At 34.9% G+C, this 22,146-nt stretch overlaps 1 protein-coding gene across 4 annotated transcripts in view; it reads left to right on the top strand.

Moving 5' to 3' along the window:
• DPP8 (dipeptidyl peptidase 8) overlaps positions 1-22,146 on the top strand; it is a 67,382-nt gene that overhangs the window by 28,618 nt on the left and 16,618 nt on the right. For 3 of the 4 annotated variants that reach the window (XM_027851803.1, XM_027851804.1, XM_027851805.1), the window contains exons 12-14: positions 8,504-8,583; positions 20,398-20,550; positions 20,842-20,977. In XM_027851803.1, coding sequence (XP_027707604.1) covers positions 8,504-8,583; positions 20,398-20,550; positions 20,842-20,977 — 369 coding nt within the window. Of the gene's footprint in view, positions 1-8,503; positions 8,584-20,397; positions 20,601-20,841; positions 20,978-22,146 lie in introns of those variants that run through there. The other variant, XM_027851806.1, reaches the window with a different exon arrangement.

Genomic DNA, 22,146 nt, shown 5'->3' with positions numbered 1-22,146 from the left:
TTCTTATAATAATAATAATAATAATAACTACAACAATCGTGTTGAGGTCTATAAAGTGCTTTAAGATTTACAATGTACTTTCTTAATAACAGCCATATGAAGTTGGCAATGGAAATTTTATTCCCTTTTTTATTTCTTTTTTGGTTGAATTTGTGATTTCACCAGTATAAGAAATTCCTGGTGAGTAAATTTCCCCCTACCAATGCAGATTGGCAGCTGCTCTGCAACTTATAGCCTTGGAGAGTTATGTAGAATTGCCTGGAGCACTGGAGATTGTGACTTGCCCAAGGTCTCGTTGTCATTGGGTAACAAGAGGCAAGACTTGAATCCAGGTCATCCTGACTCTATTTCCTCTCTCTACTATACCACACTAATTTGCTGTCCATTTTATAGATGAATATATTCAACTCTGAAAATTTAAGTGCTATGTTGAATAAATGTTAGAGCTGGGCTTGAACTTGCATGCAGTCTTCTACCTCTAAGAACAGTGTTCTTTCTACTGCAGTCTTCTACCTCTAAGAACAGTGTTCTTTCTACTGCATTATTCTGTCTTCATGATGAATTTTACGTAGGAATATTTTCTTTACTTTGTGATAATAACAATTAGAAATAAATATGTGATTTGATTAGTCTGGGTATTCCCTCCATGAATGCAAATCACAACCATTCTTTGTCTTATTAAAAGGTATTCTGAGTTGTTATGGTTGAATAATTTTTTATCCTTTGCCCAACTTTTTGACAAGCCTTTCCAAACTTAGCTAATCTTGTTCTTAAGACGTACATTCTATTGCCAGACCTATATTCAAAGTTTTTCCAGGTCTATAGGACCTACCAGAATTTACTCTCTCCTGACATAACTTTGAGAATGCTGAGACATCTTCACATCACAATTAATCTTAGAGGTCCTTCCATTAATCCATCACTGTAGTGCCACCTTTCTAATGAAGCCTTCCCCGACCATATCCCCCTTGTGTCCCATCAGGTAAAGATAGTCCCTCCTCTCAGTGAATCTCTCCTTCCAACTTCTCTCAGTCTCCCTTGTACTATTATTATTGTCAGACATGTTCTTCCCCATGAGGTTGTAAATTTCATAAGGGTCAGGTCTGTCTTTTCTATTATGTTTTATATGTGTTTTGTATATACCTATATATTATGCACACATGCATATATACAAAAACATGTGTAGATGTGTGTATATATACATATACACACACATAAACACACATATATATACATATACACACACACACACATAAACACACATATATGTGTACATGTTGTCTCCTTGCAATAGAGTCCAAGTTCCTTTAGGGTAAATTGTTTTGTAATTGTAATCCGTAGTACCATTTTATACTTAGTGCTTAATTAGTTGAATATTTTGTATTATAGATGTGCATATTTTATCTATCCTCCTAGATTGAAGTTCTATAAGGGCAGAATTCTTGTGTTATTTTTCTCTTTGTCTCCCATAGAACCTAGTATAGTGCCTTGTGCATAGTAAGTTTTCAATAAATGTCATTTGAGTTGAATGTAAGGCTCATACAACACATTAGAAAAAAAAATATTAACCTACTCTGCCACATGTACAGAAAAAATATTTAGAATTATGTGATTATCCCTGCAAACATCAAAAAAGCCTTCAGAAAAATTTATCTTCTCTTCTTGAGACTCTGGATCCAGTGAGATAATCATCAATGAGAGTGTTCTTCTTTAAGTAAAGATCATCAACCCATCCACACTTTCTTATCCTTTGCATTTCTTTCCATGTCTTGATTAGAATCGTTTTTTTAAAGGTAGGTCTGGAGGCATTCTTAATATAAGAGATTTGAAACCAGAGTTAACATGCTTTATGGAAAAGGAGTAGAGTTTGGGCCAGTCATAGAGGAATGCACCTGTAGTCTCTGGTGCTGGGGAGGCAATACGAATCTCTTGAATTTGGTGATTCTAAGCTTCAGTAGGGCTAACAGCAGTTGGTGTCTACACTAAGTCCAGCACCTATATGGGGAGCCCCTTAGGAGTAGAAACCATCCAGACTAAGGCAGGGCAAACTGGCGGAGATCAGCAAGATGGAGTAGGTTAAAGTTTTCATGCTGATCAGTATTGGGATCTGGAATGTAAGTGACTGCTGCACTTTCAGTCAAAGCAAGTTATATAGAGCTCTAAAAGCTTAAGAGGAGTTTGTATTTTTTCCTAGAGGCAATAGGAGGTTAACTGGAGTTGGTTGAGTAGGGGAGTCACATGGTCAGATCTGCACTTAAGGAAAATTACTTTGACTGGAGGGTGTCGGAAGCACTAGATTGCATAGAGGCTGAGTCAGGAAGATGAATTGGAATACTGTTGCAAGAATCATTCAAGCAAGAGATAATGAGGGCTTGAACTAAGGTGGTAGCTGTGGGAGTGCAGAGAAGGGGTGGGACACATTATTGTAAAGGAAGAAACAGCAAGATTTGGCAACTTGACTGGATATTTGGGGTGAAGGAGAGGGAGGAGTCGAGGATAATGCCAAGGTTATGAACCTGAGTAATTGGAAGGACAGTGGTTCCTTCAACAGAAATAGGAAAGATTACAAGAGGGGAGAGTTTTGAGGGAACAATAATCAGTTCTGTTTTGGACATCTTGAGTTTAAGACATTCAGTTTGAAATATTTAATAGTCATTTAGTGATGTGGGACTGAAGCACAAGGGGAGAGAATGGGCCTGGATATATAGATCTAGGAGTCATCTGCATAGAGATGATAATTAAACCCATATAATTGCTGAGATTACAAAGAAGGATTATGGAGAGAGAAAAGAAGAGGACTTGGGACAGACCATTAGGGAACACCCACAGTTAGAGGACCTCAAGTGGAAGATGAGCCAGCAACAGACTGAGAAGGAGCAGTTAAACTGGTAAGAGGCCAACCAGGAAAGGGTAGTGTTACTAAACCCCATAGGTGGGAAGGTGATCATAAATGTCAAATGCAACAGCTAGGTTGAAAAAGGTTAAGACCGAGTAAAGACCATCCAATTTGAGGGTTAAGAGAGCATTGGTAACTTTGGAAAAAAGTAGTTGCAGGGGCAGCTGGGTGACGCAGTGGATAGAGCACAGGCCCTGAAGTCAGGAGGACCTGAGTTCAAATCCAGCCTCAGACCAAACATTTGACATGTACTAGTTGTGTGACCTTGGGCAAGTCACTTAACCCTGATTGCCTCACTAAAAAAAAAAAAAAGAGTAGTTTCAGTTGAATGATTAAATGAAAGACCAGATTACAAAGATTTAAGAGCAAGTGAGAGGAAAGGAGGTGAAAGCAATGAGTGTAGACACCGTTTTTTCAAGAAATTTGACTGAGAAAGGGAGGCCCTAGCCTTAAGGGGAATAGGGAAAGGCTTCTTGTAGAAGATGGAATTTTAGCTGGGACTTAAAGGATGTTAGGAGGTAGAGATGAAGAGGGAGAAAGTTCCAGGCTGGGAGAAAGCTAGTGAAAATACACACCCAGCAGATGGAGTGTCATGTTCAAGTTTATTTTCTTCAATTTATCCAGTGTATATCTTATTTGTACGTAGTATACATGTTGTCTCCCCATTAGACTGGGAGCTCCTTGAAAGCAGAGACTGTTTTTTGCCTTTCTTTGTATCCCCAGCACTCAGCACAGTATCAGGCACATAGAAGATGCTTAATAAATGCTTGTTGATGTACTGAAAAGCCATTTCAGAGCCAGAAGCTGAAATGTCAGTTTTGGAATGTTAGTAGACCAATTTGTCTGGAAATAGAGAGACTTGGAAGGGTAGCAATATATAGAATAATTATGAAAAAGTAAGTTTGAACATCTTAAGTAAAGATAACAATAAAAGGCAGCAAAACTCAGATTAAAAACAATGGACAGTGTTAGAACCAAGTTATTAAAGATAAAGCACACATTCTTTTCTGTTCATCAGTAAACTGCAAAAGTGTAGAAGGGCATATACTATGACTGAATCACTCTATTAGTTTGCTTTTCTTAACTGTTTTGGGGAAATATACTTAACAGGAGGTTTGTTTGGGTCTTTATGGGGAAGTGTCTGTTGTATTAAAAGTGTATCAATAAAAGTACATAAAGGAGTAGGTCAGAGCGACATTGTTAGGGGCTTTTGAATACCCAGATCAGTTGTTTACATATTTTTTTTTAGAGATAATTGGTAAATCACTGAAGATTTTTGGGCAAAGTAGTGACATGATCAGGCAGACATTTTTTGAAATATAGTTTCTTAATCTGGGGTATGTGAACTTGGTTTATAAAAATTTTTTGATAACTGGCATTTCAATATAATTTGTTTCCTTTTCAATTCCAAACTTTATTTTATTCCAAAAAAAGATTAGGAAATAGCTTTAGGAAAGATTATTTTAGCATCTGTGGACAATCAATTAGAGGAGGAGACACTAGAATCAAGGAAACAAATTAGGAGGCTATTAAAATAGTTCAGGTGAGAGGTGGTAAGGGCCTAATTAAGGTAGTATAGCTAGAGAGAATGGGAATGATTCAAAAGATTTTATAGAAGTAGAACTTCTCAAAAGAAATATGCTCAAAAAAAGAAAAATGATCAAAGAAAATAAGGGCATTTCAAGGGGGTGGGGCTCAAGGGGAGCATTATGAGTTCGTTTAATTTGAGTTGCTTATGGGACATTCCTGTAGAAATCTAGCAATGTAGCATTATAGTTCACAGGAAGATTAAGATTGGCATGTAGATCTGGGAGTCTTTTGCAAGAAGATGATAATTGAAAGCATAGAGGCTGCTGAGATCACCATGGGAAATGTTGAGCTGAAAAACCCAAAACTGAGCCTCTTCCCTATAAGGAGTGGTTAGCCAGGTCAGAAGAAAACCAGGATAGATCAGTGTCATAGAACCTAGAGGGAGAAGAGAATATTTAGGAGGAGGGACTGGTTGATAGTACCAAAACAGACACAGGGAGGGAAAAAAAGAACTATGAGGATTGAGAAAGATCTGTATGTTTAGTAATTGAGAGCTCATTGGCAGCCTTTGAAAGAGCAGTTTCACTAGAATAAACATAAATAAACCAGGAGACTGGAGAGACTGAGAATAGCTCTTTCTCAGAGTTTAGAATGAAGGAAAGGGTTAGGTGAAGGGTTTTTGTTTTTTTTTGGATAGGGAAGGGGAAAGGAATAAGCATTTCTATAGTGCCTACTACATACTAGGCACTATGCTAAGAGATTTACAAATATTATTTCATGTGATATATAGTAATAATAAGAATAGTAGAGTTTAAAATTATGGAGGTAGAATAGTTTGGTGCAATGATGATGATGATGATGTCAAAGATGTGACCTTCCTTGAGGATAACTAAGGTAGAATGGAAATGAAGGTCGTGAGAATTGGTAAAAATTTTATATTTTGAGGACCAGTAGTTAAATTAATATTTATAGACTGTTTGAAAACTCTGATTCTTGGTTCCCCATTTCCTGCTAGTTTTCTTTTATATTATTGCAGAGATGAAAGGCAGCTCACACAGAACTGAAGACCACTTTCTATTTTTCTTTGTTTTAAGGGTTGTCATGGCCAAAGAATTTAACTAATGGCCAGCATATTGGCAATTGTACAGACTCTCTGTACTTAAGTTAGTCCTCAGACTCAGACAGCTAAGATTTTATTGCTGGGACTATATTCAAGCCTTTTCAGCATGGTAGAAACTACTGAAACTTGTGTTTCACTGGCATCTTACTAGAGATCCCAGGGTTACCTCCACACAATAATGAAGCAATGAAGGTATTGTTGTGAAATATTCCATTACATAATTAATGTCATTAACTGATTCTACAGATACACATATTATGGAAAGGAAAAAAGGAAATTATATTATAAGTGGAAGATCATTCAAATGGTTTTATTAATGGTTGGGGTTTGATACATCATAGCAGAGTTTGGTTATAATTTATTTGTGATGTTCATGTCTTTAAAAAGATTTTTTATTCACATTCTCTCCCTTCTACTGCCTCCTCCTCCACCCCAGTTGAGAAAGTTTGAAAAACAAAACCCTTGTTAAAAACATTTAGAGTCAAACAAAATGAATTCCCATATTGGCCATGACCAAAAGAAAAATCACAGTACATATTCTCATTCTATCACCTCTCAATTTGGAGGTCAGTACCATGTTTTATCCTGAGTCCTCCAGAATTACAATTGGTAAGAGAACCTAAGATAAAAGTTGTTTGTCTTTGCAGTATTACTGTTATCATATAAGCCTTTCTCCTTGTTCTGCTCATTTCACTCTGCATAAGTTCATATAAGTCTTCCCATGTTTCTCTGAAGCCATCACCTTCATCATTTCTTTCTTTCTTTCTTTCTTTCTTTTTAAGGCAGTTGGGGTTAATTGACTTGCCCAGGGTCATACAACTAGTAAGTGTTACATCTGAGGTTGCTTTTGAACTCAGGTCCTCCTGACTACAGGGCCAGTGCTCTATCCACTGCATCACCTAGCTGCCTCACCTCCTCCCCTTCATCATTTCTTGCAGTATAATGGTATTCCATCATATAATATACCATAACTTATTCAGCCATTCCCCAGTTGATGGGCACTCCTTCAGTTTCCAGTTCTTTGCCACCAGAAAGAACTGCTATATCTAATTTTGTACATATGGTCCTTTTTATTCGTTCTTTGATATCTTTGAGGTACAGGTCTAGGAGTGGTATTGCTGGGTCAAAGGGTATGCACAGTTTAGTAGCTTTGGAGGCATAGTTCCAAATTGCTTTCCAGAATGGCCGTACCAGTTTATAGTTCCACCAATAGTGTATTAATCACTTTTCTTTTTTGTCAGCATTGACAATCTAAGAGTATTGAGGTGGAACCTCAGAGTTAATTTGTATTTCTCTATTTTTATACTTCTATAGATTTCTTCATATGACATTCATTTTATTATATTTTCATAGGCAATTTTCAGAGGAAGAGATCCAAATTATTAATACAGCTTGAACCTCTTCCTGATAGCATGGATATCTTCCTATGAAAATTACTAATTCATATTCTTTGACCATTTATCAATTCAGGAATGACTCTTATTCTTATACATTTGAAGTTGCTCCCTATATATCTTAAAAATTGAACCATTATCAGAGAAATGTACTGCAGATTTTTTTCCCCATTTAACTGCTTCTCTTTTAATTTTAGCCGGATTGAATTTCTTGTGCAAAATCTTTTTAATTTTATGGAATCAAAACTGTCCATTTTATCTTCTTTGATCCTCTGTATTTCTTGGTTCTTAATGAGCTCTTTCCCTATCTTTATTTTTGATAGGTAATTTCTTCCTTACTCGTATTTAACTGAATCTCCATGTTCATTTGGAGAGGAAGGGTAAAGAAGCCTTTAGAAATACCTACTCTCCTGATCCTATGGATTTCACACTCTGGTAGAGCACAGCTATGAAATTTGAAGAGGCTTACCTGCTGGGGAAGTTTGGGCACATCTTCATAAAGACCATAGTATGTCATAGTGTGGACACGGCACATTGGTGGGCCTATAGTCAGGAAGACCTGAGTTTAAATCTGGCCTCAGACATCTGCTAGTTATGTGACCTTGGACAAGTCATAACCTTTGTTTGCCTACATTTCCTCAACTGTAAAATAGCACTTACCTCCCAGGGTTGTTGTGAGGATCAAATGAGATACTTTTTGTAAAGTGTTTGGCACAGTGCCTGGCACATAATAAGCATTATTATATAGATACTAGCTATCATTATGATGATGATGATTATTATTAATATTGGTTTAAGATGTCACCTTTTATGTCTAAGTCATACACATTTGGAACTTGTCTTGGTTTATAGTGTGAGATGTTTGTCTATGCCTCGTTTCTACGACTACCACTTTTCTCAACAGTTTTTATAGAATAGTGAATTCTTGCCTCAATAGCTATGGGTTTATCAAACACTAGGCTACTGTGCTAGTTTGTTTTCTTTATATTGTTTACCTAATCCATTACCCTGATCAACCCCTCTATTTATTTCTTTTGTTTTTGTTTTTTGTTTTTGGCAAGGTATTTGGGGTTAAGTGACTTGCACTAGTAAATGTCAAGTGTCTGGTCTGAGACCGTATTTGAACTCAGGTCCTCCTGACTCCAGAGCTGGTGTTCTATCCACTGCACCACCTAGCTGCCCTCCCTCCCCTATTTATTTCTTAACTAGCACCTAATTGTTTTGATGATCATAGTTTTATAATATAGTTTGAGATATAATATTGCTAGATACCCTTCCTTCCTACTTTTTTTTCGTTGATTCCCTTGACTTTCTTGTTCTTTTTGTCTTCCAGATGAATTTTGTTATTATTTTTCTAGCTCAATAAAATAATCCTTTGGTGATTTGATTGGTATAGCATTGAATAGGTAAATTTCTTTAGATAGTATTGTCATTTTTCTTATATTGGCTCAGCCTACCCACAAGCAATCAATTTTCACTTCAGCATAGTTTAGGGCAGTTTTATGAGGGATATATTTCTAGAATCCTACTAAATTTTCAAATTAACTATGGATTTATCTTTAGGTGATTTCAAGTGTCCAGTCAAGGAAGAAGTAGCAATTACAAGTGGTGAATGGGAAGTGCTTGGCCGACATGGATCTAATGTAAGTTCTTTTGGTTTGGTTAACATCTACTGTGTCATGCTATAAAATGAATATACAAATTAAAATGATTCCTGGTCTTAGATCAGGTGTTATGGAGAGCTCGAAGTTGATGGGGAAGAGAAACAGAAATTTGCCTTTTATCTGACTCATTAAAGTGATTTAATAAGTATCAACATTTCATGATTTGTCCTTCATAGTAGTTTGAATTTTACTTTGTCATACTTGTAATTACAATGTTGCAGTACTACTTGGATCAGGAGTTATCCAAAGGATTACTGGTTTCATAGGATCCTGAAGAGCCATCATGTCATTAATGTGTAACATATACAGTTGGCTTGATGTGTGCTACTAGCATTTAGAACAGGACTGAATGTGACTGCCACAAATTGATATGGGACTTATTAAAGGATTATGTGTACTAGCTACTGTAAATGCTGCCTTTTACTCTTCAAGGTAAATATAGAGAGAGAATGAAGAACAGGAGCCAGACTTGTTTGTGTGAATAAAGAATCATAAACAGTCAAGTGGGGAATAGTCTTAAACATTAATTCCTAGTTAAAGTCTAATATTCTCTAATGCCGTTACAATATACATTTTTTTCATCTGTTCAGAGACTCAATCCCCTTGCTATTAGCTGTTACTTTGTATCACTTGAGAAAGTTTTTGTACAGAGTTCTAGGGCTGGCGGGGCAAAGAACAAGCAGTGGTGGAGTATCTTTGATTATTTTGTGACAAAGAAAAATAATCAGATTTTCAGTCTGTCAAAGGAATTCCCAAAATTTTCTTCATGCAGATCTGAAGATTAGCCCAGGACTGCCAATCTATGGTAATAATGCCACCTGGATAATTGATAGTGTCATTTTACCACTTAACCATTCTGCATTCCATTTTTCTCTCTATTTTCTCCTTTTACACTACTTTTATTTTTCTTCTCCTTTTTTCATTCCCCCTACATATATGTGTCTTAGACCTACAAATGAACTGTAGTGTCATTATATTAGCTGATGGCACTCAAGATCCAGCTTCTTGTTCCCATCCAAGGTTTCCAATGTCATAGGATCATAGATCTAGAACTAAAAGAGTTCTCAGGGACCATTTAGTCTGAACCTTCATTTTACAGATGAAGAAACTGAGCCACAATGAGATTAAATGACTTGCCTAAGGTCACACCAGGTAGTAAATGTCAGAGGCAAGATCTGAACACAGTTCCTCCGACTACAAAGTTCACTGCATCATGCTGTGATTAAGAGAAATGTTGGTTAAATCTTTGACATTTTTGAGTTAAATCACAAATAAATTTGGACTTCTGGAAGGAAGAGTAATAATTCACATTTACATAGAATTTTGCAATTTTTGTGAAACACTTTCTTCACAGCAATCATTGGAGGCATATACTAGAAATATTGTTATTCCTACTTTACAGAGAAGAAACTGAGACTCAGAGATGTTAAATGGTGATCTTATGCTTAATAAATGACAGCGCCCAGGACTTGCATCCAGTTCATCACACTCCAGTACTACATCTTTCCATTCTGTCATGCTGCTCTTTCTGCATGTGGGCAGAGAATTGATTAATCATATTCAGTTTTGGACAGTCAGGCTCTCAGCTGCTGTTTGAAGACCGTCTTTATAAAGGACAGTAAATCTTAACATTTTACAGGGATTAGCAAAAACCTAGGAAGTCCCTTATGTCTGTGTCTTGTGCTAACCCACTGTCTTCCTCCATGTAGGTATCCCGTATACCCATGTTACCTCTAGTGCAGCTTATTTATTTCCACATTCATCCAGGAAAAAAAAATTCTTTCATAGTAGAAAACACTTAACTTTTTTTTTTTTGGTGAGGCATTCAGGGTTAAGTGACTTGCCCAGGGTCACACAGCTAGTTAAGTGTCAAGTGTCTGAGGTCGATTTGAACTCCGGTCCTCCCGACTCCAAGGCTGGAGCTCTGTCCACTGCGTCACTAAGCTGCCCCTTTGCACTTAACTTTTTAAAATGAGACATTTTTTTAAATCAAATTTTAAAGATATGACTAGGCCATCTGAAAAAGTTACTTTGAGTTTTAGCAAATATTTCATAAATTGTTATTTTTAGAAAATAGATCGAGTTTGTATCTACAATAGTAGAAAACGTACAAAGGGATAACTGAAAGAAAATATCTTTTTCAGGACCTTAATGTAATTTAAGAATGTCTAGTTTGTGCTACTGTGAGATTCTGTATGCTTTCTGAGTAAAGGAAACCTTTTTACTGTACCTTCTTTCACTTATTTACAAGCTACACTATGGTTGTAACTGTGATTCTGAATTCAAATGCTCCAAGAGAATTTGAAATTAACATTTTTCATATGTGGAGGTAATAACACAGAGAGAGAGAGCGTATATAGTAATTAGAAGGAGGGGCTTGTAGTCTGATGAGTTGGGTTCAAGTCTTATCAGTGACACTTCCTAGCTGAGTGATTTTCAGCAAGTCACAGCTTTTCAATACTCCCAGTAACTCTCTAAGATAGTAAGTTGTAGATGAGGTACCAGTCTGCATTGGTAAAGAGTATTTCCACTGAAGTACACCCATGAAATCACAGATCTGGACCCAAAAAAAAAAAAAAGAAGAAGAAAAGAAAAAGCATAATGGGTAGAACAATCCTAACTAGCTGGGAAACTGCCCAGAACCTTTGGTCATAGAAAATAAAGTGCCAGTTAAAAGAATCCACATAATGCCTCCAGGAAAAGAAAAAAAAACCCTGTGATGCAAATTCCAAGATACAGTTAACTTGAAAAGTTCCATTGACAACAAATTCTGCAAGCTATCATTAGAAAGTCCTTTAAATATTAAGGAAAGGAAATTCACGTAACATAGGCATAGTTCCAAATTGCTCTCCAGAATGGTTGGATCAGTTCACAACTCCACCAGCAGTGCATTAATGTCCCAGTTTTCCCACATCCCCTCCAACTTTTATCATTTTCCTTTTTTGTTATATTGGCCAATCTGATAGGTGTGAGGTGTGGTACCTCAGAATTGATTTAATTTGCATTTCTCTAATCAATAGTGATTTAGAGCATTTTTTTCATATTACTATAGATAGTTTTGATTTCTTTATCTGAAAACTACCTGTTCATATCCTTTGACCATTTATCAATTGGAGAATGACTTGTATTTTTAGAAATTTGACTCACTTCTCTACATATTTGAGAAAGGAGGCCATTATCACAGATATTTATTGCAAAAATTTTCCCCCAGTTTTCTGCTTTCCTTATAATTTTGGTTGCATTGGTTTTGTTTGTGCAAAAACTTTTTAATTTTATATAATTAAAATTATCTATTTTACATGTGGTAATGCTAAGAGATTTCTTTCTAAATGTACACAAGAAGACATGCAGAATTCAAGTAGAAATGATGATGGATAAACAAGCCTGAAAAATCAAGACCTAAGTCTCACAATACTCCACCTACAGGTCTGAATGCAGAATCAGTGTTTTTACAGGACTAAATTACAGAATGGGATAGTGCATAAAAAGAGAGTAGGGTGAAAGAAAATAAGAGGGTATTATGTGATATAGTCTGGGCAAGTCAAAGGCTAGCAGTGAAGAGAAAATTACTCCTATAGTCTCTCAAGAAGAAAAAAAACCAACAAATGGGCAAAGAAGCAAAGGCAGAAACTGAAACAGAGAAAGAAAGGAGAAGTCTTGTTTCAGTGATGAGAAAGGGTACCACTGATGAATGCTCCTATAGGAGAATAGATATTCTATAAAGGGAGACCAGGACCTTAAAATGGATATAATCTACAGGGATTTGGTGCTTGGAGAGATTACTTTTCCTGCCTCAAGAGAAGAATTATAGCTTCTAGGGACAGCTGACACCCAGAAGAATGGAAGGAACAGATACAAAGAGATTTGAAACACATGAGCAAAAAACTGCCATTGGAAGGCCCAAAGTCAAAAATGAACTGCACAATCAGGAACATAGGAAAATTTCCACCATGGAACAACATCTATCTATCACCTGTAGGAACTGGTATTTCTAAGAGTGAAGCACAACAGAAAAAAAGGGAGGGGGCCAAGAGGGCAAGATCTTTAGAAGAAGCCCGAAGTATGTACCTTAGAAGCTTTATTTCCATAAGGAATCAAGACTAAAGAAGGACTAAATAAGTGTAAGAACCATGGATCAAATAATAAAAATCTAGAATATACAGAAAAGGAATATAAATAATGAAACTGATGGAAAGAAATTTTTCATAGAGAAATGCACAGAAAATGGAATTTTAAAAAACTAATGAACAAAACAATTTGAAGGAGAAGAGATGAAGGGGGATTTTTTTACTTGTCTATTTATTGAGAAGGAAAAAAAGAGGAGCAAAATTAAATAACCAGATGAAAGCAAGCAAGAAAAAGAAACTAATAAGTTAAGGAAAAGTCCAAAACTAGAGAAAAGGATAACTGGGGGAGGGGGGGAGGGGAGTGGAGAGGAAAGTTGAGCGGAAAGAGAGAAAGGGTGTTAAGGATGAGAAGAGAGACAGTGGGAATAAGGTTGCCTTAAGATATATTAAGCTAAAATGATCGAAGAGACATAGTACTGTGTTAACAGAGGAAGAGGGGAAAAAGTCTTAATTGGGGAAAAAAATGTATTAGAGATGAATGGAAGAAAATATAAAACCTAACTCATAACTTTAAATGTGAATGGATAAACAATCCAATAAAATGGAAAAGTGACAGATTGGATAAGAAAACAATACCCCACAATCTGTTGCTTACAAGAAATACAATTTAAAAACAAAAACAAAAACCCTAACCCTAAATGTCTCATGATGGAAAATGCTATCCACATCCACAGAAAGAATTATGGAGTTTGAATGAAGATCAAAGCATACTATTTGCTCTTTTTTTTCCTTCTGTTTTGTTTTGTTTCCTCTTTCTTGTGATCCCTTCTATTGGATCGAATTCTTCCTTACAACATGACGAATGTGAAAATATGTTTAATAGGAATGTATATAGAGAGCCTATATCAGATTGCACACTGTCTTGGGGAGGGAAGGGGGGGAATTTAAAACTCAAAAGTGTACAGAAGTGATTGTTGAAAACAAAATAAATTAATAAAAAAACTTTAAAAAGAGAGAAAAACAAAAACATATAGAGTGAAAATGAGGGGCTAGGGGAAAAAAATTTTCCAGCAGGTGAATCCAGAAAAACAGAAGTTGTAATTATGCTGTCAGACAAAGCAAAAACAAGCATTCAAAACATTAAGAAAAGATAAACAAGAAAATTACATTATGTTGAAAGAAACCATAGACAACAAACCAGTATCAGTATTTAATTTAAATGCTCTAAATGCCTTAGAATCTAAATTCATAAAAGGAAAAAATTAACTGAATTACAAGAGGGTGAAGACTAACAAAATAATAGCAGATTTTAATGTCCCTTTCCTGGTTTTAGATAAGTCTAACAAAAAGAAAACCAAAGGTAAAATGTAGAACTGAACAAAATGCTGGAGAAAACAGAGCTAAAAGACTTATGCTGTCTTCTAAATGGGCCTGCTAAAGATACACACACATACACACACACATACATGCATACATATATACACACACACACACACACATATATATATATATATACACACACACACATATTCCCCCCTCAGCACCACAGGGAACTTTTTCAAAAACTGACCATGTACAATGTAAAAAGACCAAAATAGTAAATATATCCTTTATAGGTCATAAAGTAATAAAAAGAGTAATCAGTTGATGCAGCACAAACAAAAGACATAGTCCCAAATGAGAACTTTACAATAAAACACTAAATAATTAATGAGTCAAAGAACAAATCATAGAAACAATAATATATGAAAGAAAATTATATTTATGAAACAAACCAAAATTTCTGGGATGTAGCTAAAGCAGTTCTCAGGGAGAAAATCCTATCACTAATGTTAACAAAAGAAAAAAGAATATTATTGGACTGAATATGTATTTTCAAAAATTAGGAAGCTCACAAATAAACCTAGAATAAGCACAAAAGAAGAGATATTAAAGTTTAGAAGAGAAATAGATAAACTAGAAAAAACCTCCAAGTGTAGAAATTATAAATAAAACTAAAAGCTAGTTCTTTGAAAAGACTGATAAACCTTTAGCCAATCTGATTAAAGAGGAAAGAAAATCAAGTCAACAAAATAGCAAATGAGCAAGGTGAAATCATAACAGAACCAGAAGAAATAAAAAGAAAAATTGGAACCTGTTATACACAGTTACGCAAACAAATCAGAACACAAAAGAAATAGAGGAATATCTTCAAAAGTATAAAATACCCGAAATAATGGAACACCAAAGAGAGATCTTAAATAACTCAATCTCCGAAAAGGAAATAAAACTAGTTGTAAAGGCATTACCAAAGGGGCGGTGGGGGTGGGGAAGGGAGGGGCAGGGCAGGGAAAGCTCCTGCCCCTGATGGATTTACCAGAGAATTCTCTTAAACTTTTAAATAACAATTAGTACTAATAGAACACAAATTATTCTCAACAAATGAGAAAAAAGGCACCTGAGTAGATTCCTTTTACAAGACAAAGGTAAGCCTAATACCAAAACTTGGAAGGGTACAATTATCATTAATCAATATTAATTCAAAAATTTTCAATAAAATCCTTTCAAACAATAGTTATTCATCCAAGAAATCATTCATTATGGTCAAGTTGGATTTTATTCTGGGGGATTCGAGGATATTTCAACAATGGAAAAACAAACAGCATAATCTTAAAAATATCTCATACCATGTAATTACCTCAATAGATTCAGAGAAGGCCTTAGACAAAGTAAAACACACATTTATTCCAAAAGCCCTATAAAATATAGCCAGAGGGACCTTTTTTCAATATCATAAGAAGTATCTGTTTAAAACCAAAAGCAAGTATCACATGTAACCAAGATACACTAAAACCCTGCCCAATAAATTCAGCAGCAAAATAAGGATGTCTACTTTGCCCAATGGAGGTAGTTGAGGACCTTGGACCCATGAGCCTTGGGAATAGCAGTGTCTCTTAAGACTACTCCTTTTGCCTCCAACTCAGCCCCAACAGCTATCATCCTGGGAAGCAGCCCTCATGGAGATGTGACCTAGAAAGTTACAGGTGCTGGAGCTATAATTACTGAAGATCCAGAAAAGAAAATTGTTGCCACCAAAAGCCTTAGCACTGTGAAATGGTTCCACCTCAGAAAATAATAGAATTTTATCATTGGAAATGACATTAAAAAGAACATTACCACCTGCTTTGCAGCTATATCCCAAGGACATTTCTATCTTCTTTGTATCTGAAATCTTCCAAATGTGTTGTCTTCCCATCAGAATGTGAGTTCTTTGAGAGTAGGGATTCATTTACTTTTCTGTTTGTATCCCCAGAGGTTAGCACAGTGCTTTGGACATAAGTACATAATGCTTTTTTCACTCATTCATATGCTATATAAACTGCTTGCAAAAATAGAGAAAAAGGGTACCTTATTGAATTCTATGAAACAAAATTTTTTTCTAATACCTAAACCAGGGAGAGAAAAATTAAAGAAAATTATGGACTAATATCACTAACATTTACATAATACTTTAAATTTTCAACTCTCTTTACTCACATTTTCTTATTTGGGCCTCACAGCAGACCTGTGTAAGAGGTAAGTAGGGGTATTATTCCCATTTTACAGTGTAAAATTCAAATAAAAATAACAAATAAAATATTATCAAAGAGCATATTAAATTACCTGAAATACTAAAGTATTAGCAAAGATTAGCAGTATATTCAAGAAATTATTTGATATGATCAGATTGAATTAATACAAAGAATGTCAGGATGGTTCAACATTAAGCAAACTCCAAATATGATATTAATAACAAAATTAATTAAAACAATGTGATTATATTCTGTAGAGACAGAAAAAGTCTCAAAAAAAATATTGTATCTGTTTTATGTTAAAGATTTTTTAAGGGAATAAAAGGATCTTTCCTTAATATGACCAAAAGTATCTGTCTTAAATCAAGAGCTAGTAATATTTGTAATGGGAAAAACATGGATGAGAAGAAAGAAGGGTGATTAAAATTAAAAAACAAAACACTGAAAGCCCCAATAAGATCAGAGTTAAAACAAGGTCACTCATTGTTTCCACTTTTATTTGACATAGTGCTCAAAATGAAAAGAAGAAAGACTTTGAAATTGGGGTAATAAGCATAAGCAAAGAAGAGGTAAAATTATCTCTATTTGCAGATAATCTGGTCTATTTGGAGAACCCCAGAGAATACATGAAAAAAAATAGTCTATAGCTAGTAGGTTTACTAAAGTGTTAGAATATAAAGTAAATTCATAAAATTAGTAGATATTCTGTATATGTTACTAAAAAAAAAACTAGAGGAGACATAAGAGCATTTAAAAATGTGTTGAATATATGAGAATTAGCCTACTAAGCTGTGTCTTACATAGATATGATAAAATAATTTTTACCTAATAAAGTATGTAAATTTTATATGTAAATAAAATAAAATAGCATAATAAAATATACAAAGTAAAAGAACACCTTAAACAAGTTGAAAAAGATTTCGTATTCTTGGCTAGTCACATATAGTGAAAAGGATGATATTCTATAGATTTAGTATTATACCAATCAGATCATCAGAGGAATATTTTATAGAATTAAAATAATAACAGTTAATTTGGAGTAATCAAAGGTCAAGAATATCAGGAAAGAGAAATTTAAAAAAGGAAAGAGGCTGTTGTTGGCACTACCAGATCTCAAATGATGCTATAAAGTAATAATTACCGAAAGTAAGTGGTATTAGATTAAAAATAGAAAAGTAGATCAGTAGGATTGACCAGATAAGCAAGCTCGGGAAACAAACATGTGCAGCAATTAGCCCTAAAATAAAACAAGGTCCTAGGGAAGGGATTGCTTCCTCAACAGGAACTATGAAGAAACTGAGAAGCAGTTTGGTAGATTTAGATTTACATCAACATTTTATTATACCATGCACCACAATAACTTCCAAACCAGTAAATGGACTTCTATGTAAAAAAAAGTCAAAGTTTTGTTGTGGGTTTTTTTAGTAGAATAGAATGAAATGTTTTATCTTTTACTATTATAGTTAGTGAAAGAATTTGTAACCAGAAAAGAGATTTTAAAAAAATCATCAAAGACAAAAGGTGTAATCTAAATTATTTAAAATTTAAAACACAAAAAAATATAAAATCATTCCAACAAGAATCAGAAAAAAAATACATGTAATAGGAAAGAAAATCTTTGAATTAAATAACTCTGCTAAGTCTGTTGTCCAGTTTCTATATGAAATTGACACACATAATGATTGAGCTATTCCTCAATAGGCAAATGATTAGAGAAACATGTACACTTCTCAAAAGAAATGCAAACTATGACTACCTAAAAAATATTCAAAATCACTAATGAGTGGAGCAATGTAAATTAAAACAAACCAAAGGTACCACCTTAGTTACACTCATTAGGCAAACAAAGACTAAAAGATAGCGAGTGGAGGGAAGGGGAAGAAATTTATTTAAAGGGTGGTAAAAAGATCAGCAAGCTTCATTGCTAGTAGAACTGTGAATTGTTTCAACCATTCTGGGAAAAAAGTATAACTGTACAAGAACAGTTACTAATTTTTCATGCCCTTTGACCCAGAGATCCCATTACTGGTACTATATATCTGAAGAAACAAGGAAAAAAACAACTAATTTGTACACTAATGTTCATATAAAGCACCATTACTTGTGATAACAAAAAGCTGAAAACAAAATATGTGCTGATTGGGAAATGTCTGAACAAATTATGATATATGAGTCTAATGGAATATTACCATACAACAAATATGAAGAAGCCAGAGAAATAATGAGAAGATTTGTGAAATAATGAGATTTGTGTGAAACGATGCAGCTTGAAGAAAACTGAGCCAAAATACCAGTGTACACAATGAGTACAGTAGAAAGAAAGTCCATATAGAAAGACATAAAAATTCTGGTCAGCTGTGACAGTCAGTGTTAGCTATCGTACTGCCAAAAGTTAAAAGCCACATCTTTGTTTTCTGTTATTAATCAAAATGTTTTCTAAAAGGGTTTGTTGGAAAGTATCTTGCATCAGAACAGTGTATATATCATGAAATTTATTTTGAAGAATAACATCAGACTTTTTTATACCTGCTCCAAATGTGGTGGTGGTGTATTTCTTTTAATGGGATTTATTTCTTTTAATTTTATTAATAAAAATACATTCCCTGATCAGGCAGGAAACTGCCAACTCTTAACACATCCTACTGTTTTATTTCCTTATTAACAGGAGTTGGTTTTATCTTAAATCACAAACTCAAACTAGATGTATTAGTAATGGTAAAAAGATAGAGTAGTTCTATTTGATAAATCCAAAGACTCCAGCTTCTGGGATAAGAACTCACTATTTAACAAAAACTGCTGGGAAAACTGGAAAATAGTATGGCAGAAACTAGGCATAGACCAACATCTTATACCCTAAACCAAAATAAAATTAAAATGGGTACATGATTTAGATATAAAGACAGATACTATAAGCAGACTAAGAGAGCAAAGAATAGTTTACCCATCAGATCAAAGGGAAAAATTTTTGGCCAAACAAGAGATAGAGAACATTATGAAATGCAAAATGGATGACTTTTATTACCTTAAATTGAAAAGCTTTTGCATAGACAAAGCCGATGTAACCAAGATTAGAAAAGAAGCAGAAAGCTGGGAAACAATTTTTACAACCAGTGTTTCTAAACCGTATAGAGAATTGAGTCGAATTTATAAGAATACAAGTCATTCCCCAATTGATAAATGGTCAAAGGATATGAACAGGCAGTTTTCAGAGAAAGAAATTAAAGATATCTATAGTCATATGCTCTAAATCACTATTGATTAGAGAAGTACAAATCAAAACAACTCTGAGGTACCACATCACACCTATCATATTGGCTAACATGACAAAACAGGAAAATGATAAATGTTGTAGAAGATGTGGGAAAATTGGAACGCTAATGCATTGTTGGTGGAGTTGTGAACTGATCCAACCATTTTGGAGAGCGATTTGGAACTATGTCCAAAGGGCTATAAAAATGTGCATGCCCTTTGACCCAGCAATACAACTTCTAGATCTATATCCCAAAGAGATCATAAAAATGGGAAAAGGACCCACATGTACAAAAATATTTTTAGCAGCTCTTTTTGTGGTGGCAAAGAATTGGAAATTTAGAGGATGCACATCAATTGGGGAATGACTGAACAAGTTGTGGTATATGAATGTAATGGAATGCTGTTGTGCTATAAGAAATGATGAGCAGGCAGACTTCAGAAAAACCTGGAAAGACTTAAATAAACTGATGCTGAGTGAAATGAGCAGAACCAGGAGAATGTACACAGTAACAGCCACACTGTGCGATAACTGACTTTGATAGACTTAGCTCTTCTGAGCAATGCAAGGATCTAAAGTCTCATGTTGGAAAACACTATCCACATCCAGAGAAAGAACTGTGGAGTCTGAATGCAGATGGAAGCATACTATTTGCTCTCCTTTTGATTCTTCTTTCTTGTGCTTTCTCCCATTGGTTCTAATTCTTCTTTACATCATGACTAATGTGAAAATTTAAAAACAAACAAACAAACAAAAGAAGACAGAATAGTTTATGTTCCTAAAGGGGAAAAATGCTAAACACAAGTCAAAGAGTAGCCAAATGGAAGAGACGGAAACTGGACTGTAAAACTTAGTTTGAGATACATTATTTATTCACTTTATAAAATCAAAATGAACATTGACTTGACTTTTTCGGTTTTGACAGATCCAAGTTGATGAAGTACAGAAGCTGGTGTATTTTGAAGGCACCAAAGACTCCCCTTTAGAGCATCACTTGTATGTGGTGAGCTATGATAATCCTGGAGAGGTGACAAGGTTGACAGATCGTGGCTACTCACATTCCTGCTGTATTAGCCAGGTATTAACTCCTGTCTGAATGGTTCATAAAGACCCTGTCCATATATTGAAGTAAGTAAAATTGGATTGTGTAGCAATTTAACTCTTAGGCACATTAAACTTAACATTAAACGTCTCCCTGAAGGTATATATTATAGGATCTTAAAAAGTTAAACCATTATTCTGTCCCCTGCCATAGCATAGTGTAGGTCAAACAGAATTTGTCTAATTCATATTTTAAAATCTCTTTTTATGATACCATGGAATGAAAAAAAAACACAAGGAAATGATTGTCTCTTTTCCCTTTTTTCAGCATTGTGATTTATTTATAAGTAAATACAGTAACCAGAAGAATCCACACTGTGTGTCCCTTTACAAGCTCTCAGGTCCTGAAGATGACCCAGCACGCAGAACAAAGGAATTTTGGGCCACTATTTTAGATTCAGCAGGTACTCGATTTATTTAAATTTGACATTAAACAAGAACAGTGAATTGACTAACTATACTTGTATTATATGTCTATACACTGTTGGGCTGATCTTTCTTTTTCTCATTGTCACCACTTAGTTTATTCTGTGAGCTGCTAGGCTTTTAATTAGTTCCACCTTCCCCAGAGTATCTGTTAAATGAGATTAGATGGCCACCACCTACATTTAGCAGAAGTGGATCTGGGAAGCATTTTTGAAAATAACATTAGAAAAGTTATGATAGATGGGAGGAAGCTTCCTGTGCTTATAAATAGCTGTTTCATTTCCTAGATGAGCAAAAGGAGAAGAAAATGTGTGCTGAACTAAACACTACCTGCCCTTTCAATAAAGCTTTCTGGCCAGGAAGGTTGCATCCTTGGGGGAAAAATGTAGCAAGTGATTACCTTCAATGCATATAGAACTTCTTTGTGACTGCTGGGTCATGATGCCTGAGGACTATGTATCCATTTAAATGATTCGATGTCCTAAGAACAAGATATAGTCTTATTTTAGCACCTTTTGAACTTGCCTTGTTCCAGAATTCTTTTTCTTTGTTTATGCATATGTATGTATGTGTGTATATATATATATATATACTCCAAGTTACTAGTGTACTTAATTCACATAGAAGAATTCATAGCAATACAACTTAATTTCTACTGGATTATAATGCAAAGAAACTTTTTGCCTCTTTAGGTGGAGATGAAGGCTAGATGTGTATAACCTTAGGGAACCAAATACGATTTTGAAATATTCCACTTGGTCATTCAGTGGTGGAAATAGCAAAACTAGTGCTGGCTTGACCATCAAAGTAAGCTACACTGAACTTGACACAGTGTATTGTTCACTTCTGGTCCAATTCACAGTTGCTTTGTGTGTGGATACTTGACTTTAAATGCCTTTCTTCTGTGCTTCCAGAATCATACAAAACATATTTCCCCTCCTGATGTGGGTCTTTTGATATGTTCATTAGAATCTTTCAAAAATGAATGCTCTTGCTTCATTTTCAGCCTACCAGTTGAAGAGGGTGGGCAGTTATTTGTGTGTGTGTGAGAGAGAGAGAGAGAGAGAGAGAGAGAGAGAGAGAGAGAGAGAGAGAGAGAGAGTGTGTGTGTGTGTGTGTGTGTGTGTGTGTGTGTGTGTGTGTGTGT

The sequence above is a fragment of the Vombatus ursinus genome, unplaced genomic scaffold (genome assembly GCF_900497805.2).
Source record: "Vombatus ursinus unplaced genomic scaffold, bare-nosed wombat genome assembly UNPS02009205.1, whole genome shotgun sequence".
In the NCBI taxonomy this organism is placed as follows: domain Eukaryota; kingdom Metazoa; phylum Chordata; class Mammalia; order Diprotodontia; family Vombatidae; genus Vombatus; species Vombatus ursinus.
This window is presented reverse-complemented; position numbering and strand designations above follow the sequence as displayed.